Source organism: Erpetoichthys calabaricus, chromosome 1 (assembly GCF_900747795.2).
Source record: "Erpetoichthys calabaricus chromosome 1, fErpCal1.3, whole genome shotgun sequence".
Lineage (NCBI taxonomy): Eukaryota > Metazoa > Chordata > Cladistia > Polypteriformes > Polypteridae > Erpetoichthys > Erpetoichthys calabaricus.
In genome coordinates, this window is record NC_041394.2 from 39,056,932 (window position 1) to 39,079,466 (window position 22,535).

The following is a 22,535-nucleotide window of genomic DNA, read 5'->3' on the forward strand; positions in this document are numbered from 1 at the left end:
GGGCTGTATCACCCGCTGTAAAACCAAACAACTTTAATGGTGTTGATGTTGTAGAAACACATAAGTAAGGCATTGCTAATGTACTGTAGTAAATGTGTAGTAAATGTAAACAATTTTTCACCTTAGCAATGTGCTTCTCTGCAAAGTATGTAAGGATTTCTTTCCTATGAAATTGCTTATGGACATCCTCATCATTCTCTTCTTTTTTCTCCTATAAACTACTGCTTTTGGAGTCAAGCAGTAAGTCAAATACAGCATATGTCAGGGAAACTATGGCACTTCCTTTTCATTTGGGAGTGTTAATGTTTACACTCGTAATGTGGCTTTCACATTAAAAATTTGCATTAATTTAGTAACTTCCGTTTCTTGAACATTGGCTTTAGTTCAGAGGAGAGGGTCACCATTTTGTGCTGGTGTATAGATAGATAGATAGATAGATAGATAGATAGATAGATAGATAGATAGATAGATAGATAGATAGATAGATAGATAGATAGATAGATAGATAGATAGATAGATAGATAGATAGATTGATTAGTTTACTGATTTATACAGAATTTTGTATGAGGGTGACTTTATATGAACACACTTATTTTTTCACAAAGGTCACAAGGAGTTGGAGCCCTTTCTAGCAGCTTGCAGTTTATCGTAGCAAACACAGTCATTAACCTTCTACACTCACTCACACCATGGCAGTTTAAGGGCTCCAGTTAATCTAAAGTCACTTTTTGGATATAAGAGCCACGATGACTCATGAACAAAGGGAAAACAGGAAACTTAACACCGAAAAAAAATGTTTTATAGCACACATCAGCTAACAAGAAACCTTTTCTCTTTTTGGGAAATCTAGGACTTTGTTATTGGTCTGTCAGTGCTACTTCGAGGAACAGTCAATGAAAAGTTAAACTGGGCTTTCAACCTCTATGATATTAACAAAGATGGCTACATTACCAAGGAGGTGAGCACAAATTAACAATAGTTAGGATGGAAGCAGCAGGAGTATTGCAGTTTATTAACACCAGTCTCATTTTTCCATAGGAGATGCTTGCAATTATGAAGTCCATCTACGATATGATGGGACGCTACACATATCCAATTGTAAGGGACGACGCCCCATTTGAGCATGTGGAGAAGTTTTTTCAGGTAACTAAATTAACAAATAAAAGACAGACTAATCAAGAACTTTTAAAGAGTCAGTCCTTGAGTCAGACTTGAAAGAGGTAACTTCTTGTCAGTAACTGTACAGAGAAGAAAAAAAGAGAACTATGGTATCACTGAACTGATGGCTACATGAAGCAGCCTGATCTGCACTATCACTGAAGCGACAGCATAGAAAACCAACCATTTCTAAGCACCATCAAGGTCTGAGCATATCAATAGAAATGGCACTTGCAGTTCAATGTTTAGATGCACAACTGAACAAAGTAAGCTATCAGATTTATTAGAGAACATTTATCAACAGGCATCAATTTAAGCATTTAAGTACCACACACAACCATCCTTATCTCTGGAATAAAGAAGTCTATGTTTGAAAAAGGAGACTTGGCCAATTGTACCTCTGAATATAGCTGTGTTGCTGTATGCTGCTGTCTATCAAACAAACTAAAATGATTATCATTCCATAGAAGTTAAAATGCTGACTGGATGGTGTGAATAACACTCAAGGATGAGCTGTATGCTGCATGGAACTTCCAGTTGCAATGTAACTGGTTGGATTAATCTGACTGACTTTAAGTCCACCCATTAAAAGTTTATTAATAACAAATGGGTTCTACCTAAACACAGGGTTAATGGTGGGAACTTAGTGATTTCATTCACTCCTGAGTTGCTCAACTTAAAGTACTGTATACATCTTTTACAGTCACAGGCCTACCTAAAGAAGAGAGTCTGTCTCTTCTCTGGTTCTACTGATTTCACTCAAAACTCAGTAAGAACTGTTTTAAAGATAGTAACTTAGTTCTTGAAATAACTCAATCGTTGAAAATAAAAAAGAAAGAACAACAATGTAGCTTTCTTTTTTTTTTTTTGTTTTTTTAGAAAATGGACAGAAATCGGGATGGAGTGGTGACAATTGATGAGTTCATAGAAACTTGCCAAAAGGTAACCTTATTCTCAACTTTTTTTTTTTTTTTTTTAAAGTCTGGTAGTTATAACAGCATGCAACTAACCCTGACACAGAGAATGACCACCACTGTTCATCACATACACAATCCTAGATGCTGCAATCACTCTTAAGCAGTGAGCTACTTCTCTTCTTCAAACCCTTAATAAAAAGAAGGTAATAGAGGCAGGAAAATTTTGTATTTTACTTAACACGCACATTGAGTTTTAAACCTCTGCTGCAGACTCCCTGAAGATATAGTCAAGAGTGTTCCCATTATTAGTCTCCTCATGTCTTGTATACGTAAGATGTCCAAATAGTAATCAAAGAATAGCCAGTAAGATACATAACTCCCAGTCTGTATTACTTATTGCCTTCTTGGATGTTTTTCTGCCAGTACCATACCATCTTCTACGAAATTTCCCCAGTCATGCCATGCTCTACTTCCCAGTATATGAAACCTCCTTTTTTCTAATTGGGTATGAGAGCTGACTAGTCTTTACTGTACCATCATGCACAGGAGCATAAAAGATATTTAACCATACTATACTATGTATAAAAATATTTTACAGTTCTTAAGATAGTACTACTTCTCTAACTGGGCAGAAGAGTCCTCTTTCTCCTGCCACTTTCCTTTGTGCATAGTCATTATAGTCCTCCAGTCTGTCCCCACTTTTGTTGTTCATAGTATTAGCTAGCCACACTAATTTTGTTACAGTAAATCAGAAACCTCACTGAGTAGAGGACATATGAAGCATTTAGTTAGTGGTACTTTATGCCCATGCTATCAATTCATATATTTCTTGAAATTTACACCGGTAAAGAAGCTGGTAATCTCCCATTAACTACAGGGAAGTTTGATGAAATACTAAATAATTTCTAGATTACAGAGAGAAAAGTACTAAAACAAATATAAAAGTTGTTTTATTTATGTAAACCCTTAACACATGTTTGAAAACATTGTATTCTGGGAAGATAAGCAATAAGATATTGTTTTTCTGTATATAAAAAGGTGATCTGGCCAATTACCTTAAGGTAGTTAGCTTAACATGTAAAATATGAAATTAACTGAAGCAATCATTAAAGACAACAATATATTGCAGCCACTGCAGTAGAGCCACTGGGAACAACAAAAGGCTCTGTCTGGTTTTGTAACTGAAGATATTTGTTCTTCTTTGCCTCTCGTCTTATTCACCCACAACCACTGCACTTGTGCTATCTTTTGTGCTCTTTCTCCCTCTCCTCTAGTGCAATGTCAATGTCTCAGTCCCACTCTCTGTCTCCCTGTATCCTGTCCAATAATGACTGCTTACTCATTGACAGCATCAGTGTTTAAATCTTCCAGAATAACAGTATAGGACAGCTGTTCTCAATCTCAGTCCTGGAGACCCACTGTGGGTGCAGGTTTTTGTTCCAACCAACTTCTGTTTTTAACTGGACTGCTAGCCTAATGAAGTGATCTGTTATTACCCAATTTCTTTGTTTTGGAGTCAATGTAAAAATTAAGGAACTAATTTTGATAAATTATTATTAATATGTACTAAGCAGTTATATGGAAAATATAGTTTTCACTTTTTAACAATATAGTCATCCTGATTTTCATTGTTCTTTTCCAGTTTTTCTGGTTATTTGAGCATGGGAAAGATGCTATACAAATAAAATGAATTATTATTATTATTTACTAATTAGTAGGTCTAATGCTAAAGTAGTTACAGCATTTCATCATTCAGTGTTGTTTTCCCAGGTGTCTGCTCTGTTTCTTTTTAATTGTCATTATTAGGATACAACAAAAGATGCAAGTTACGCAAAAAAAGGTCAAAATAATAGAAAACAAATGACTTAATTATTTAAAGATATTGAAAAAATAGAAATACTTTTAAATATTTTGTAAATGTAAAGATCATACTGTTGTGCTTTTCTGAATGTAGAATAAGGGAAGAGAAAAAAAGACTAGCTAATTAAATGAGATTGATTATATTCACTGATTATGAATCTGGTTGGAACAAAACCCTGCAGCCACAGAGGGTACCCAGGAGTTTGAGAACCCCTGCAACTGGATATCTGATTGCAGATGGGCTAGCACATTGTTTTTGGAAAAGGTTATTCTAGAAGGTCACTACAGGCATACTGTCCATTAAGGCTCAAGTTTTATTGGTCTGCCTGCTGCTACAATATTTTTTACCTATAGGTTTGATATTAAAACTGTGGCAGCTATACCATAGTAAACGTTATGCTGGTATAGTTGTACCTCCAGTCCACTGTGGTTCATATATTGATTATACTTCAACAGCTGTACATTTATTTACCAATAACATATCCAAAAATGTAACTTACCAATATGCTAATGAGTACTGAGATGAGACATAATAACAATGAGTAAAACTTTCATTTTAGTCCCTTGCAGCAGATCAAACCCTATCCTCTTATTTGTTCTTTCTCACTACTAGAGCTATGAGTGGTGGCTCTGAGGCTAAGAAGCTGCGCTGGTATCCCGAAGGTTGCCGGTTTGAATCCCCGTCACTGCCAAAAAGGCCACTGCTCTGCTGGGCCCTTGAGCAAGGCCCTTAACCTGTAATTGCTCCAGGGGCGCTGTAAAATGGCTGACCCTGCGCTCTGACCCCAAGGGGTATGCAAAAACTACCAAATTCCTAATACAAGAAATTGTATAAGGCGAAATAAAGAACAAAAAAAAAAAAAACTGTTAAACAACCACCACTGAGCTTTCCACCCAACTACTTTTCAGTTTGTTAATTGTACACACTCTCCTTTTTATTGTTCCTTCTTCATATTTACAATTTCGCCTACTTTAAACCAATTTTCTCCACTGTGCAGCACTCTCCGTTAAATCTACAACACACTGACTGGATAGCTCAGCCCTGCTAAAGGCAGTTCTAGAATTGCAAGTGGCCAGTGAAGCAGTTTCAGCTGCATCAGTGCTACCATTCTGCATACTATTTACACTACAACATTTACAAGGCATTAGTATCACTGGCTGAAATCGGGATTTTGAAATCTAGTAAGGTTGGATCTAAATGTAAATCATTTTTCATACAAGTTTGATGTGGTAAAATAAATATATTTATTTTAATGTAAAATTTACATTCAGACGTAACTGTTGGCTGATCCAAGTTATAGTTTGACTTTGGCATAGTGGTCTTTCATCAGCAAACCTTTGAGAAGCACTGATAAAGAATAACATTATATGGCCAAGCTTCATATTAAGAATATTTTCAGCAAATAGCTCCAGACATTTATCTGTTCTAATACCCATAGCTCTTGATACTGGAGTTTAGTTTCAATTATAAAAGTTGTATGCCTCATTATGCCCATTTCTGTTTTCTCCAAATGCTGTGGTTGCCACCACATGGAAAGGCAAGCATGTTAGGTTCACTGCCAGATCTAGATTGTCTGGTGTGTGGGTTTTTACACGTGAGTGTCCTTGTGAGAAAGAGTCTGTCCTTGCTGAGCTGAATAGGCTTTAGAGTTTTTTTTATTCACAACCGAATCATAACAGACATTTTTCTTTTCTGATACTGATACAATTAACAAATGAAGGGCAGGATGGGGATTTCCAGTCTAGATACTTGTTTTTAAGCAGGGTGTCAGTTTACCGAATAAAGACATGCAATAGTAGTCAGTCAAGTTACAGTGTATAAAGATTTTTTGATTATTTTAAATAGATCAAGGATTTATTACAATGCATACATAATAGATCAGTAAGACTTACATTAGTACATCTTATCGTAATCAGAAACCTTCCCATTACCCAGCTGTAGAGTAAAGAAAAATGGTTTTAGTTAATTAATCTCTCAGAGATGCTTAAATATCCAAAAGGTTAGCAACAGTTCAGCACGCTCATTGTTTTGGGACAATATTGCCAGATTTTTAAAAAATATGTTGAATTGTTTTCTGTAAAGTGATTTTTTTCAAATTTTAAGTAAAATAGGATGTTCTTTTCCAATTACTTTAGATAGCTTTGAATTCTTCCCACTGAGCAAATAAGTTGGTGTTCTACTGTAACTTATCATAAATAGATTATCAAGAAGTAATTACCCATTAATAATATTTCAATAGTGTCTAAGCAGGAAACAGTAACTAAACATTTGAGCTTTGCTTGAAAGCATTTCTCACATGCAGTGTCATACAGTGATTCATTTTCAGATAAAATGTGGTTTAAGGGTGTCCCACTTAATGTTTGCAGTTATTTATTTCACACCTTTATCCAACATGGCCTGCAAATCTTAGTTGCTTCAAAATTTGCATTAGCAGGTTAGGAACTTATTTAGGGTCGCTCAATGGTGTAGCTGAACAGGCATCCTTATGCATTTCAACCAGCAATCCACAATTTAGAACTTAACAACATTTTTGACAAGAACAGGTCTTTCAGCCCTTGATAAGTTAAACTGTCATAAGTAAGCTGCAATGTGAAGGTCCTAATCTTTACTTTCTATGACAGTACTAAATAACTTCCAAAAAACAGTTCAACAAGTGAAAAACAGTTTTGGACATTTTTTGTTAAAATGTACTCTTTATTGGGTTCCATATGTGGCATCTGTTGAATTGATTTGAATCTAAAAACTGCAACACCTAACTTCTCCCTTTAATAATTTTAAACACTTCATATGTATTGCATACTTACTTAAATAACTCCACTGGAATAGAGATTATAATTTTCACATATATCACAAAAAAATACAGACCTTAGAATTTGCCTATAATGCATACAAAGGGGGTTTAAATACTGCCAGCTATTTGTTTAAAAAAACAGAATTAAAAAGTATTTATCAAAAAAGTCTTTTATCATATTTCCTGTCTATTTTCTTTCTTTTTAGGATGAAAATATCATGAACTCTATGCAGCTGTTTGAGAATGTGATCTAGAGCAACTGCACCAAACCAACATCAATGCCTGTCTTCTCCATCGTCTTTTGTCACAAACAGACTGAACATTTTCTATAAATATTCACTGTACTACCCACAGAAATGAAACCATAACTCTTACTGATACCACCATCATCATCGTTGTCACTGAGAGAGCTGGGTACTCTGTAAATCATAAATATGTGCTTTCAAACGATTTTCAGCCTTCATCCCAAGACACCAAATTTCCGAAACTTTGCCAACCTCAGCCTCCCAGCCAAATCAGAAGAAAGCAACTTAACCTACGAGGAAATTGTAGTTTTGCTGCTAAATGCACACGAGCACAATTTACTGATAAACAATCATGATAGATGACGTATGGGGGCCAAACTCAAAGTAGAGCTGGGTGGCTACTCCCTGGAGATTGAATAGCACAATTTCAAGTTGCCAAGCACTTTTGGATATTGGTACGAAGGTTCTTGGAGTATTCCCATCCAAGCACAAATGTTTAAGGTTGTTTTTTTTTTTTTTTTTTTTTTAATACTTGATGTTTTGCATGTTTTCATTGGGGATGGGATTTAGGGTAGGAGTGATGATTTTTTAGTGTTCTCTGCTGTATTTCCCACATTGCAGCCTGGCACTTAGTCCACTGAGCACCTTGAAATAAGCTTCGTATGTCAAAGCGATGTAGCCCTTGAACTGCTCGGGCCCTGTTCTTCCTGCACTGTAGCCTCAGGCATCTCCAAGCAGCACAGCTCTTTGGGGATAAACAGATCCCATCCAGTGAATGATAAATCATTCTGTTTGCATTTATATACTTCATTACTAGAGCCTATAGAATGGTTTGCGGTCACTGGGCCGGTATTACACGGGTGGCAGCCATTGCTCTGTAGTTAATATTTATTTTTTGACTGATGCTGCAAACTCTGCAAAATATGCTTGTGCATGGGTCAATCTGGCATGGAGGTAGCTGGGGTGGCACTGATCTGAGAACCACACTACTGCATGGTAACACTCATTTTCAGCATTTGAATAATCGGAAGAATCAGCCTTATCACTTCAGGTGAAGTCATCTCTTAGTTAACCCTTTGTGCAAGAATAACATCATTATCCAGGGCAACTTGCTGACTGTCATTCTGTCTCCATCTCTATGCAGACAGATTTGTCATAAAGCTGCATTTGAGTCTATACATTAAAAGTTTCATAAACATCATGCAAGTTAGGGTTTACAAATCTATGCACACTTGATGAAAAAATCTGTAAACTCAAAAGAAAACTTTTCTTGGGAAGGTATTTTGCTTTTTAGTTGGGTGTGGCTGTACACAGAAATTTCATAACAAATGCTAATGATTTTGTTTATAAAAAACCCACAGAAATATCAGATAGTAAAATTTTCACCTCATTGATCAATGAATTTATCCCATTAAATACCAAGTGTGAATGACTTTCTGCTCCTAAGACCTCTTAGTCTCCTAATGTACAATTGAAAATAACTCAAAGTGATAATCAGAATTCACACAACTGTCATAGACTTTTACATGTCTGAATCCAAATGAAATTATAAATAGGCCGGTATAAAAGATACCAAAAACTGCTATTTTGTAAAGCAACTTTTAGTCCAAGATGGTTAAACACAGAACTATAGTACAAATGAAATATGATTAATACATTTGTTAGAATTGTATCACATGCAAGTTAAGTAACTCTCTCAGGATCATTCCATAAGTCAGACGCAAGGAATGCCCCAGAAGGCTCTATGTTTCATGTCCTACTTCTTAACAACATAAAAAAGACACTTACTTAAAAGGCTTCATGTTAAAATTATTCCCAAAGAAGTAAGCTGAAATGGAACGATAATATAATTAGATATTAGCACACAAACAATTTTACTGAGTACATTGCTGTCTCACACTAACTGGGAATGGAATTGAGCTCGGCCCCTGGGGCTGTGAAGGAGCAGCACTAACCACTGTGCCACCTAAGGCAATATTATGAATGCTTTCAACAAAACAGATATTTAGACTTTCATGAAAAATTGCAGGAATTTTATTTTTTTAACCTTTAAAAATGTATCACTAGCAATCACATCTTATAAGTTGGGGTTAGAGTCAATGTTCCCTCTAAGCTGAGTGCGTGAGCGATCGCTCACACGAATTCAGAGTGTCGCTCATACTTCCCGCACAATCGCTCATTCCGACGGCGTCGCTCATACTTATCGCACGATCGCTCACTCCGACCGTCGGAGTTGGTGCTCATAAATTTTTGGCTTAAACAAAATGTCGCTCATAAACAATGTTTTTTGCTCACTATATGCTACTCCTTAGAGGGAACATTGGTTAGAGTTACTGTCTAGATCAGTGGTTTTCACCCCTTTTGAGAAGTGGATCGTTTTTAAATTTAGTAACTTTTTATGGATTGGAGACAGGCTTTGAGTGACTTATTTTGTTGACATTCGATCAAAGGTCCTTCCCCTTTGGAGTTTCTCAGTCTTTTTAAAAAACACATAGGAGTGAGTTGCTTCCAGATTTAATACAGGATGTACAGCTTTTTGTGGACCAGTAGTAGACAACAAAAGCATTAATAGAATAAACACGCCTGGCAAAATCTTCTACAGACCAGTGCCAATCCATGGACTGGCAGTTGGGTACCACCAGTCTAGGTCACAAAATTCATATTTCCCAACATGTTGCAAATCTGTGTGATAGATAAAGAAGCTAAGCAACAATTTTGGAATTATCATGATATTGTTATTATAAATCAGTAAGTAACAAAACCACATAGCTGTCTCCCTTACAAGCATTATCCATCCTTTGGATGAGACGTTAAATCAAAGTCATGATTGTCTGTCGTCTTTAAAGATTCACTGCCATCTTTCAAAGAGTAGGGAGTATACTGATGTCTTGGCTAAACTGCCCATTACTGCCTTGTCCATTCTGGTCCCCTATTAATTCCCTGTCTCTAACTGGTTACTGTCTCCCTCATGTTCACCACATAATTACTAATGTGTGGTCAGCATTCCGGTGCAAAAGTGGCTGCTATTGCATCACACTGGTGGGTGCTACATATTACTGGTGATTGAAATGGCTTCCCCTCCCACCACTTTTGAGTACTGAGAAAAGTATTATATATGTATATGTTTAATTAATATTAGTATTATTATTTTAATCGTAATTGTGTCATGTTTGCATGGGTTTGCACCCAAACCATCCATAAAAGCTTACTGATAAATTGGTTCATGCCCACTCATGGACTATCACTTTGGACAGTGTAGGTTTATGCTATGTTGGAACTGGGACTGTTTTTCTGTGTTTACACAATTACATGCATGGATAACAAAGCAGTAATGGCACAAATTCTTGCAGGTGGACTAATAACATCTGAACATATTTTAGATAAGGTATGTAAACTGACTTAGTTGTTATGTAAATAGATTGAACTTTCAAAACAGACCTGTTTTAAATAATTCCCATATTATCTTGACAGCTGGGAACAGGCCCAGCAGCAGGGAAATAAATTACAGAGGGACATCCTAATTTTTTGGTTACAGTGTTAGTACTCTAAGTGAAACTTTGCCTTTGCAAACAATGCCAAAACAACTCCAATAATTGAACCTGTGCCACTATGCCACCAAGATGAGACACTGAACTTAGTTATAACAATAGACTGGTCAATAGCCTATACATCAACAAAAAAGTAATGTTTACATCAACCAGTCTTTGATAACCAATATATAATAAAATTAAATCCTTGTAAAATTAGGGAAATAAGTACATAACATTCATCCATCTTCCTAACTTGCTTATCCAGGACAGGGTTGTGGGGCACCTGGAGCCTATCCCAGCAATCACAAGGTGCAAGGCAGGAGCAACAACTTGGACAGGGCCTCAGTTCATTGCAAGGTGAATACACACATGTGCACACACAGACACAAAGTAGGGCCAATTTAAAAATGCTAATTCACTTAACCTGCATATCTATGGACTGTGAGAGGAAATCAGAGCACCTGGTGTATATCCACAAGGAATATACCTTGAGTATACACACTGGGAGAACATGCAAACTCCATAGTCTCTGTAATTGTGTGTGAGCACCGTTACCACTATGCCACCCCAAAGTCCATACCATTACAGTAAATCTGACTAAAAGAAGTTAAACATTAAAATCGCACATTCCTAACATATTAAACTGGACTACACTAACAAAACAAACACACACACCAATCATTGATAATAATATTAACCATAGTTAATCATTTATCAATAAAATTGTAGACTTCTTGTACTTGAATAAAACACTTTCTTTCCACTCCAGTAGTACTAGGGTGTTGTACTGTGTTAGCCATTATGAATGTAGTGAGAAGTCAAGCAAAATGACACCTTCACATCTTGCCTGAAGAAAGGGCCTGAGTTGCATTGAAAGCTTGCATACTGTATTGTAATCTTTTTAGTTAGCCAATAAAAGGTGTCATTTTGCTTGAATTTCCACTCCAGGAATGTAAAGAGTAAATTCAGTCGGCCTGGTTATAAATGCTGTGTAACAGTTCCAGATTTCTGACCAGGGTACTTTATGTACGACCTATGCACGTTCGCCCTTGTGTTAGCTAAACGGCAGCTCTACAATAGACCAAAGCAGATGTGCGAGTACAAGTGTTGATTAGATTAGATTATTTATTTATAAAAGCACATTTAAAACAACAGAGTTTGCACCAAAGTGCTGTACAAAGAAACATTAAAGTAAACACAATGCAAACAATCATGCAGAAGCAGACTAATAAGACAACCAATTATGACATCCACCACAATCCCATTATACATAGTGAAAGGCGGAAGAAAACAAGTAGGTCTTAACCCGGCTTTTATAAACCTCGATAGAGGATGAAGATCAGATGTAAAAAGTCAAGTCATTCCAAAGCCTAGGAGCAACAACTATGTAGTGCCCTGATCCCCACTGCGACTCGAAGCGTCTGTAGTTTTCGACACCAACGATTCTGAATTGGATTGAATAGGCTGATGAATTAGGTCTACGTTTAAGAATCGTGCTTCGTACAGTATGTGTTTAGAAAATTAGTTCTTTACTGTAGAGAATAAACTCACACATGTTCTGCTGTTTCAAAGAATTTTGAATAATAACAACATAGCAAACGACGGAAAATTTGAGACTGCTGTTTCTTACACCGATGCAAAAGCAAACCTGGAATATTACGTTAACCTTAAGGTCGTCGGTTATGGGAAATTTGGGCGAGTTGGTGCTATCGTTCACTGTCCGTGCAAATGCCGACTGTCAATTTCAGAATCAGAGTTTAGAGCAGTCTGTTACGTCTGGTTTATTTTTGTCATCTTTGGATACCTGCCTTTGTGGTTCCTCTTACTCTTTTCACAGCGACTAAAAAACAGCCGTATTAACACAGAGAATTCAACTACAGACAGCGATCTTACTCAATCGCCCATTCTCACCTTATAAGGTGCCAGTTTCTTAGGGTTGTGCTGCCGGTTCTCACTCTGAAGCCACGCACTTTTTTCCCGCCTGGTACACGGGCAGCAGTAGCATCATGGGTAAATCTGAAAACGGAGAATACGACACCAAAGCATTTGGAGCTGGAATGAAGACGGTTGGTTGTCGAGTGACCAATCAAAATTTATTTGGAAATGATCTAAAGGTTCAAAATGGCTGGAAAAAAAACAATGCAGATTGGTAGTTTATTTGCGCTTCTGTCTTTATCGAGAGTTTGAGGTAAGGAAAATGTACTGTAATATGTTTTAAATCGGGGAGAACTTAACCATTATGCAAGGGTTGGCAAACGCCGAGGAACCCAAAGTAGTTCAGGGTCCCACGATAGAATTCATTCAGTAACTTTTTTTTTATTTCAAATATAATTACACTTGCGATTATAGCTGTTATTTTCAGTGGCCGTCTGTCAATGTGGGGCTCCCCCGCTCAATCCAGACTACAATAGACTATTCCATGTTACTACCCCATTACCGCGCCGTTGAAAGTGAAGCCAGGCTGAAAGAGTAAACTTACAACATGACTAGGAAAAGAGGCTTATAGTGTAGCAGGGTCAATCACGTAACAGTATGTTCTACAAAAAACAAGTTCATGACAAGAAAATGACATATAGTTACCAAGGTACAGCAGAAAAACGAAAACAAGGAGGAAAGAAAAAAAGTTGCAAAGGTAATTTATTTTCAAGTACAATAGCCAAAGAAAAAAAGAGCAATTGGATAATGCGTTGCCACTCTCAAGAGTATCAAATACCCACCACCACTGCGCCATATAGGCCTACTGTACTTCTGATTGTAAGAATGAAAGCACCACCTTGCACAATCGGGGGTTGGCAAAGTATGACCTATGGCTGCTTGTAGAAGTATCTTAATTCTTAATACCTCATGTGGTGCTCTTAAAATGATGCTGCAGTTTGCATGTGTAAGCGTAGTACGTTACCAAGCGGTGTCATCCAAAGAAAGCAAGCTTTTGCCATAGGAATTGGGAGAGTCTGCCTAGGAATAATTGTCAATGTTTTAATCTGGTTGCTTGCCATTCTCATGCATGCTTTTTAAAAAAGAATATTAATTTGTGCGTGGTGATTTTATCAACGATGGATTTCGTTGGTAACGGCACCCTGAAAGCGCAACTTGGCAATCCTCCGAATACCGGTCCCAAATTATTTAACAACTCTTTTCCTATCGAGTGGACAATATTTAGGAGCGGGAGCAATAAGGTTAGTTATAACCAGCTTACTTATTTAAAAATATAGGTTGCGTGGACTGTTCGCCAGTTACTTGTCGACCTTTCAGTGGCGCAACTGCCACAAACGCAATCTTTTCGGCAATTATATGCATTTGCTCAGCGATAACTACAACATTTAGTTGCTCCGTGTTGAACCGTTACCACTAAGAGACGTTGCAGCTGTTGTGCTGGAATTAATACAAAATATTGGAAATACATCTTGCAATAAATGTTTTTTCGCGGCTTTCAGTGTAGTATTGTCCACTCGATAGGAAAAGAGTTGTTAAATAATTTGGGACCGGTATTCGGAGGATTGCCCGCAACTTTAGGTGTCCCTGTAGCTCTGTACATAAATTAACAAAAAGAGCGCCGTTTTACAAAAGTAAATGTGCGCAGGTTAAAAGCAGATCTATAGAAATGGATTATTTCCGTACTTGCCAGACATGGCAACTCAAATTGCCATCGTTCGTCATGAATTTGAATTTTGATTTCAGTACTCACGTTTTTCCAGCTCCTTTTGCTTTTAATGTGGACAACGTGCCAAATGTTTGGCAGCTGAAAGTAATTGCACTCCTGGGCTACAGGGCAAATTCAAAATAAACTTACAGAAGTTTCTTTTCGTGATTTCAACAGACTTTACATTGCTTAGGATTTTTTCCCCAAGGCTTTGCAAACATACTGGCATGGCATTATTATGTGGCATCACTTTCAATCGTGTGCAGTCTTTTACCAAATAAAATTGCTACAGGTAGTAGAATGTATAGAAGCGTACTGACAGATAATCGTCTTTGCAGTAAATCGTTCCAGCATTTCATTTGGCAGTAACCATTTGTGCAGAAGCAAACAGAGCAGTGGCATAAAATTAATGTTAAAAATTAATGTTTGAGCATTGCTCTTAATAGCTTTAAATAAAAAGCTTTATAATTCAAATCTTTTTTCAGAACTATTTTAAAGAAAATGTTTGAGATTAACACATATGCGAGTTTGCCTGAGTTCATAGACACACCTAGATTTTATATGGACCACTGCATTATTAACAATTTGTCATACTTCCAGAAATGTTTGTTCACCCCTGCTTTATACTAATAAAAACAGAAAAGTGTTATCAGTGGAATTTATGAGGGCCCCATTCCTATTTTTACATTAGGCTTCCAAATCATTAAATCTGTCTCTGTTTTAAATTAATTCAGAGTAATTATTACAATTTGTATTTTGTGAGTTTATTTATGAAAAATCTAAATTTCTTTATTAGTAAATGTTCAAAATACATAAATGTTGCACTCTATCATAATAATACCACATGAAAACATAAAAATATAAACTGATGCAGTAATGGTTTTTAGTGGGAGATTTTGAAATTTCAAAACTTTGTAGAGCATGATGTGTTCAAGATAGCTAAACAAAAATGTAATTGTCTCCACAAGTTTTTTTTGAAGATTAAGTGTGTCACATTTCAGCAAAAGATATTTCATGCGGACAGACAGACATGGCAATGGCAATAGGTGCTTCTTCTATTATATCTGAACACAACAAAAAGGCAAATACTGCTAGGGCAGAGTAGAACTACTCAATGCCTCCAGAGTCCTGGTTCAGTTCCAGTTCTAGTCATGTATGCAGTTTACATGTCCTTCCTATGTCTACATAGGTTTTTCCCCAGTTGCACCAATTCTCCTACCACATACTGTAAAATTGTGAGTATGCGATTGACTGATGCTCCATTTAAGGCTGATTCCTGCCTTATATTCAGTACTTCAGGATAACACCCCCAAACCAAAAATAAATTTAATTAATCCATAAATAAACTATTCCATGCTGAAAAATAAGGTTAAACACACACCCAAAGAAAACCCTAAAAAGAAAATGGTATTTTTTCACCAACTTCACTGGCCATCACATGTAATATGAGAGGATTGTGATGCCTGATTTCATATTGTATGACAGCCTAATTGTAAGATGCAGAATGTCTTCCATGTTTGAAATTTCAGTTTACTGTATTGTAGTGGACACAGTCTTACAAGCTGATTTTCTGATGGCACCATCAAATTTCCCAAAATTCATTGTGCAGCATCTGCAGTGTGAGTGTGCGCATAGCTACAATAACAATTGCATGTCCCAGAAGGTCATGAAAGCATTTCATTACAACATGAAAAAAATGAACACCATGTTTTAAAGTGACAGTACTTTAACAGGATTTGAATTTGACTTTTTTATGAACAGTTATAACAGCAGTGAAAAATGATTGATATTGCATTTCAGTATGTTGTAGTATAGTGGCTGGACATTGTACATTGAGTATTGCTGTTGTCATGCTAATTATCATCTTTTTGATTTCAAAACCTATCACATAGCAACACACATGCAAATAAATGGCCAATGACAAAAACATTTATGGAAGAACCTGAAATTAACACACAATGGTAAATTGCATAGATTATGTACCTCCTGTTCTCTCTGTAAAATCGCCAGACCATATTGTGTGCACCTTCCCAACTATCTGCATGTCCAGTTGTGCCTTTTTCTTTTCTTTATAGTTTCACAGTACAGCATGAGTCAGTATTGCAGCTCTTTTCTTTGTTGACATTTTGAGAACCCTGTGGCCATACTGTTTTTTGGAATGAGTAAAGCTTTATTGTAGAATGACAATGGGTAAAACTGTCTTTTGGGGCCATGTACACATATAGGCTGAGCACCCATATCATAGCGTGTCAATCCAACCGAACATGCTCATACAGTTGGAGCACATACAAGAGTGGAGACTCCATCATGCAGTGTGAGTAGTTGCTTGATCACACAGTGTATGCCCAGACTTAGAGTAGTTGACAAGTGCAGAATTAACTAAGGCAACGTTGTAGACACTATTCTGTGCTGCTGCCTCCTAGCTCTAAATTTATACATTCAAATTTTGTGCCAGGCAGTATCTGTTTGCAATTTGAACTTAATCTCTTGTGTTCATGCGAGTTTTCCTCACAGTTTAGATTAATTGACAACACTTATGAGTTGACTCATTATGAGTCAGTGTGTCCAGCAATGAAGTATTTGAGTACAGTGCCTGGTCCTTTTGGTTGATAGGCTCTCTGTCTCCTCTAATTCTAAACTGGATTACACTTTGAAAACTGAATATTGATGGATTAGCAGAATACTTGCTGCATGTTTTATTGATGAAACATATTCAACCACCCACATTTTTTTTAAATAGGTCACCTTGTCTAACACACCTTTCAAATGTAATAAAGCTTGGAAGTGGGTGTAGCTATGATCTTCATCTCATAAACATGCAAAAATGTCCTCCTACTGCTGTACTGCAATGAGACAAAATTTGGAAACTATGCTCATTCTGCCTCAAATAATACCCATGAGCCAGATGTCCTCCTAGGGTTGTAATTCGGCTTCCTGTATCTAGTTGGATTCTTTAGAGCAGTACACTAGCGCAGCAGATAGGATTAAACCTCAATTTGATCTACATGCATGTACAGGCTTTCTCTGGGGATTTCTAGTTCTATTTCCTCTGAAAGTGTAAAGAAATGCAGGTTAATTTGCCACATAACAATGGGTTGGTGCAGGTCAGTTTGGACTAAAATGGAGTAATATTACATATGAGATTGGTTCTTGCTTTGTAAAATCTATTGTAGGTTTCTACTGTACTTTACTGATCAATTATATTAAAAAAAAAATAGGATTACAGTAAACCACAAAAAGTGACTTATAATGTGTGACTGCATGCTGTCAAAATACTAAGCACATCCTTTTATTTTTTTAAAACTTGCTTTGCCAGTTACTTTGCCTATTATTGGGTTGCAGGGGACAACAGCAGACAGTTCTGTATGGGGTATGAGTCCATCGCGCACAGTATTTGCATGCACACACTCACTCATTCGACATGCGTGACAGTAAGATGTGAGAGTAATAATAATAATAATTCTTTACATTTATATAGCTCTTTTCTCACTATTCAGAGTGCTCTCCACACAAGGAGGACCCGGGAAGCGAACCCACAATCTCTTTACTGCAAAGCAGTATAAACACTCCATACAGAGGGGCAGCTGTGCCACTATTCTAGTAATGTTACTGCAAAGTTGCAAAGTAGTTATTTACAGCTGTGAGATCATTCCACTATAAAGTGTGAGGATACATACAATATTACAAAGTGTTAGGATAAAAACTGATGTTTGAAAAAGTTAAAAAAAAATTCTATTATTCAAGTGGATGTGCTTCAATATCTGCCACCGTATTGTTTTTAAGTCTCTCAGGAAATTCTAAGCTGTCATATGGTAGGGAATGATATCTCCTGCGTTTTGCAAGAAATGTGCACTTGCATCCATTTTATTAGCATTTCAGAATACCAAAGTATGCAGTTTATTTCTGGCTCCAGTGAATATATCATTGGCGTTTTGCAGCCTGATTGAGGAAAAGTACATTTTTTATTCCTTCAAGTCTGATAAATTAGACATGATAAAATAATCTAATGAACTTCCCATTCTGCAGAAAAGGTTAAAAACACAACAATTGTTTTAAGTTTTGCCTCTTAAAAATTGTTGCTGATTTACAAAAGACAGATTCAAGCTTGACTGTATTACTTAGGATATTGGAGAAACATGATATTAACTTTGTTTGAATTTTGTGTGCTTAATCTCCTAATAATTGAGCTAAAAGTGTTTTGTTGCTGATTTTAATTTTTACTCCTCATCTGATGCTTTTCGTTTCAGTGTCAAATAATTGTCAGCCAGTACCGGTGTACTGCACTTGCCCTGATGACCATTTTTCTATCGCTGCAATGTTCTGGTGAAACCTTTCATCATATTAGTCACTGACTGCACCAAGATTAGCAGGGACATGTTGCACTTGGTGGTTTTGTACACTTCAAAAATGTTGTTAACAGCTGCAAGAAGATTGGTGCTTTGTAGTTGCAAAGAAATTTCTCAACAATGTACTTGAATGCCTTCCATGCCATTTCCCCCAGTCCCACTAGCTGGCTAATCTTGTCATCAGTTATTCATGATAACATCTGTCCCAAATATCGAATTCACCTTCTTTATTCATTTCTTCACAAAATGTTTCATCAGTCCAGGTTTTATACGAAAAGGAGGCAAAAATGTCTTTGTTAGGTAGACAAGTGGCTTATGCGCCACACTTTTTTGCCCTGGAGCAGTCAGTTCTTTTGAATATCATGAGACTCTTTAACACGCTTGTCCCTTTTGCCATACTTGGTATATCCAAGCTGCTTTCTTAGTAGCAGGGCCACTGCTTTTAGATCACACAGATGTTAAAGTTGTAGTTGTAATGTATATGTATACTTAAGAAGGGAAATTACAAAAATAGAAGATTGCAAAAAAAGATACATGATAGGAAAATTAGTAGGTGAATTAGGTAATGAGAAGGCCAAAATCCGTAAGATACACCTGAAAGTGTTCAGCAAGCAAAATGCTGTCAAGTTAAAACTGAGCCTGTGAGGTTTGAGACATTCAATATTCATGTACATAACTTCAAATGTCTTAAGTTTGTTTCCTCACAGCTTTTCACTTTATTTACTAACATTAAATTACCAATGAATTACTATAAATGTTTAAACTTCTAAATAGTTTGAAGTCATTTTAGTATATTTGTGTAGCCTCCACATTCTTCCAGGGTTTACTTTTGGAGTTTCTTTGTAAGACTGAACGTTTCATTTACATTCCAGCACAAGTTGTTCAGTTGCTTTGCCTGGAATAGGGAAGGAATGGGTTATATAAAAACATGATGGACTTAAGTCTCCACTTTGGATTGTTTCTGGTATTACCATCTCTGCTGAAAAAAGTTCATTTTGGTTTCCAATAATCTCCAGTAATCTCAAACTGGTGACATCAGTTTCAGAAACACATGGATGAATCAATTTTGTGTAAATGCACTCAATCATTTCTTTTGGATCATACACAAATTATGGAGCTAGTAATTTTTTATTTATCCCAAAGATGCACTCACTATTGTGATGGACCAACATTAATAAGTCGCATTGTCCGATTTAAGATCTTGAAGAATTTCAGTTTTGTACTCATTGCATTGTGAAGGTGGCAGCTTAAATTTCATACATATGATTTTCAAAAAATGCCAGGACTCTGTCTGCCAGTCATTAATCCATCCCAATTACTTAACCAGCTTACTACATTTGATGCTTATGGATTGCATGTGTGTTCCGTGTGACAGTTAGCCCCACAGAAGCAATTTTTTGAACTTTCTTAGTTGAACTTGAAGATGTGGACAGTCAATTGTAGATCTCGCACCTTGATCACCCCTTCCATCTTTTATTCACTTTATATGAGCGGTAATTAAAAAATGCATACACCTAAGGCTAAGGTGTGGCCTTGAGCCATAGTGGGTAATACAAGGAGGAGATGAGGAGCTCAGTATACAAGCAAACTCTACAAAGTACTGCCCTGCCAGTTGCTATTTGTTCTCAGGAGGGGAAAGCAGGAAAGTGCTGGTCACAACCTGCTCCCATTTCAAACAGAACTTGCCATGAACTGTGTCTTGTTTCGAAAAAGATGTTGATCTTCTTTGTGAAAGTGTATGGAATGTAGAGGTGAAGTAATATCAACAATTTCTATACACACACATATTACATATATATATATATATATATGCAACATAGTGACCAAGTCCCCTACAACAGATCAGATGTGTGCTTGTATGACAAAGGTAGAGTTTCTCAAATTCATGTTTAACTTTGGCTGTGTCTTCTACCAGTAAAGTATTCCCTACACTTGCATGCTGACTTCTTGAGTGGCCATGCTTTTTGTTGGTCAGTTGCCTCCCCAAAATTCACTGCCACTATAAAGACTTCTGTTGCCTCTGGCTGCCACCCCATTAGGTGATAATCTGTAACTGTATATTTTAATAAAATAAAAAGGCTAATTTCCTGTTGTCGTTGTTATGGTCTTGTAATAAATATATATATATGTACATTAATGCAAAATGTAAGGACAGAAACATTTGATTTTCAATGAAAGGAGTTGCATAGTTTGTGTTCCTTCTACAGAGTTTGGAAGTCTGCATGGATATTGGCACAGGTTACTTATAAGCAAGTTCTTTTTTTTATCCCAAAGTTCAAAAACGTTCTACTGGCACTGTATTTGTGCATCAAAAGGTAATGGTAAATTGGATAGAGTGGTCTGAAGTTACATAACATCAGGCATTTCTGGTGGAACATAGTGATGTAAGAGTTTGCATACAGACTGGAACATAACAGTATCCAAAATGCTTCTAAGAGAAGGTGAATCGCCTCATGTACAGCACTGTTGGAAAATGGGATCTCATTCCAGAATTTACTGCTAGATTCAATCCTGGTGACCAAAAAGACTATGGTTATGATATATAATTGCTTTAAGCTTCACATGTTACAAGGAAATCACACGTTCTTTGCATTAGATACTGTCATTTCAAAGGCACCTTGCAGTAAGGATGAAAAGCTGCAACAACCATGGCTGAAGCTGATCTATCTACATTAGTAAATAGTGCTGACTGTATCTGACAGGGTGTAAAGATACCTCAAAGCAGACTTTGGCTAACTTAAAAAGTGGTTTGGTCCCATCAATTTTACTGTGGTATGCTTCTCTTTAGGGTTTAATGAACTGTTCTCCAAGGAAACTGCCTGGCCTTGACAATGACTGAAAACTTTGATTTCTAAAAAGAACCTGTGAGCTGTGTATTATATTTCCTCACATCCCTATGACTTGATAAGTATGCGGACAGGAGACTCTAAATTCACCTGGAAGTGCAAGTGTGCACTACAGTGAACTCTGTGTTGCTGGGATAGGCTCAGATTTTCACCAACCTTACAATTAAAAGGTTTCCATGCTGGATAGTAGCATGCTGACTTTGAGGATAGCATTGCTTCTTTACAGCACCAGTGTCTTTGGTTCCAGCTGCAGCCTGGGCTCTTTGTGTGGAGTCTTCATGTTCTCCCAGTTCTTGTGTGGGGAAATCCAGAGGACACTGAGAACACTCATCCCAAATATGTGGAGAATATCTTGATTGTGTGGACTACAACAGAGTAGCTGCCCACTCCTGAACTGTTTTTCTGCATTGTTCCTGATGCTAACGGACAGGTTTCTGACTGTACATGACCCTATAGTACAAAATGGATGCATTAAGAGATGCTAATTTCTTAGGTCATGCACATAAAACTAGAATAGAGACACAATGACACAGGATAAAAAACTTCCACCCCCCCAAGGAAGAGACTGAGTTAAAACAACATTGACCTACCAAATGTTCTACTAGCATCATAATGATTATAAATATTATAATTTAAGCATAAGAACAAGAACATCCATGTCTGTTAACCTGAAATAACCCTTTCCACAAACACCTCTAACAATCAACAGTTTCTCTCATTTACCATTAACCAGGAATGACCCTTTATGCAAACACCTCTAACAATTAACTTTCATTTACCATGGTTTTGCAAAACTTGTGCTTGCTTTGGGTTGGACTGACTGCCTGGAATCCCAGTCTAGGTACAATACCCAATGTATTTCTTCAATGATGATTTAGGAAGGCCCAGTTTGATTTAAACAAACTGACATTACATACACATATACCAACACCCACCTACACAGTCTTACTGTTTTGAAAAAACAAGAACACACATTCTCATTCCAGGTGGGATGCCGAATGGCAGGTACAGCAGCCCTAACTCTGACACAGACAGGCAGGACACTAATTCTAGTCCATACAGCACATAGTTTATTTACACAGTCCAGAACAAATCTGCAACACAGTCCCTTCTTTCATCCAGTCCTTTCACCTCCACTCCTCCTTACGAGCTCCCGCTACCTCCTCCGGACTCAGCCATTGAGTGGTGGTGACTGGCTCCT

General features: G+C 37.0%; 1 protein-coding gene across 4 annotated transcripts in view; it reads left to right on the forward strand.

The window, feature by feature from the left end:
• Positions 1-20,576, forward strand: part of kcnip3a (Kv channel interacting protein 3a, calsenilin) — a 298,418-nt gene extending 277,842 nt beyond the window's left edge. For all 4 annotated transcript variants that reach the window (XM_051919869.1, XM_028798235.2, XM_028798243.2 and 1 more), the window contains 4 exons: positions 851-958; positions 1,039-1,143; positions 2,038-2,100; positions 6,934-20,576. In XM_051919869.1, coding sequence (XP_051775829.1) covers positions 851-958; positions 1,039-1,143; positions 2,038-2,100; positions 6,934-6,981 — 324 coding nt within the window. In that variant the 3' untranslated portion in view covers positions 6,982-20,576. The remainder of the gene's footprint in view (positions 1-850; positions 959-1,038; positions 1,144-2,037; positions 2,101-6,933) is intronic.
• Positions 20,577-22,535: the final 1,959 nt, after the last annotated feature.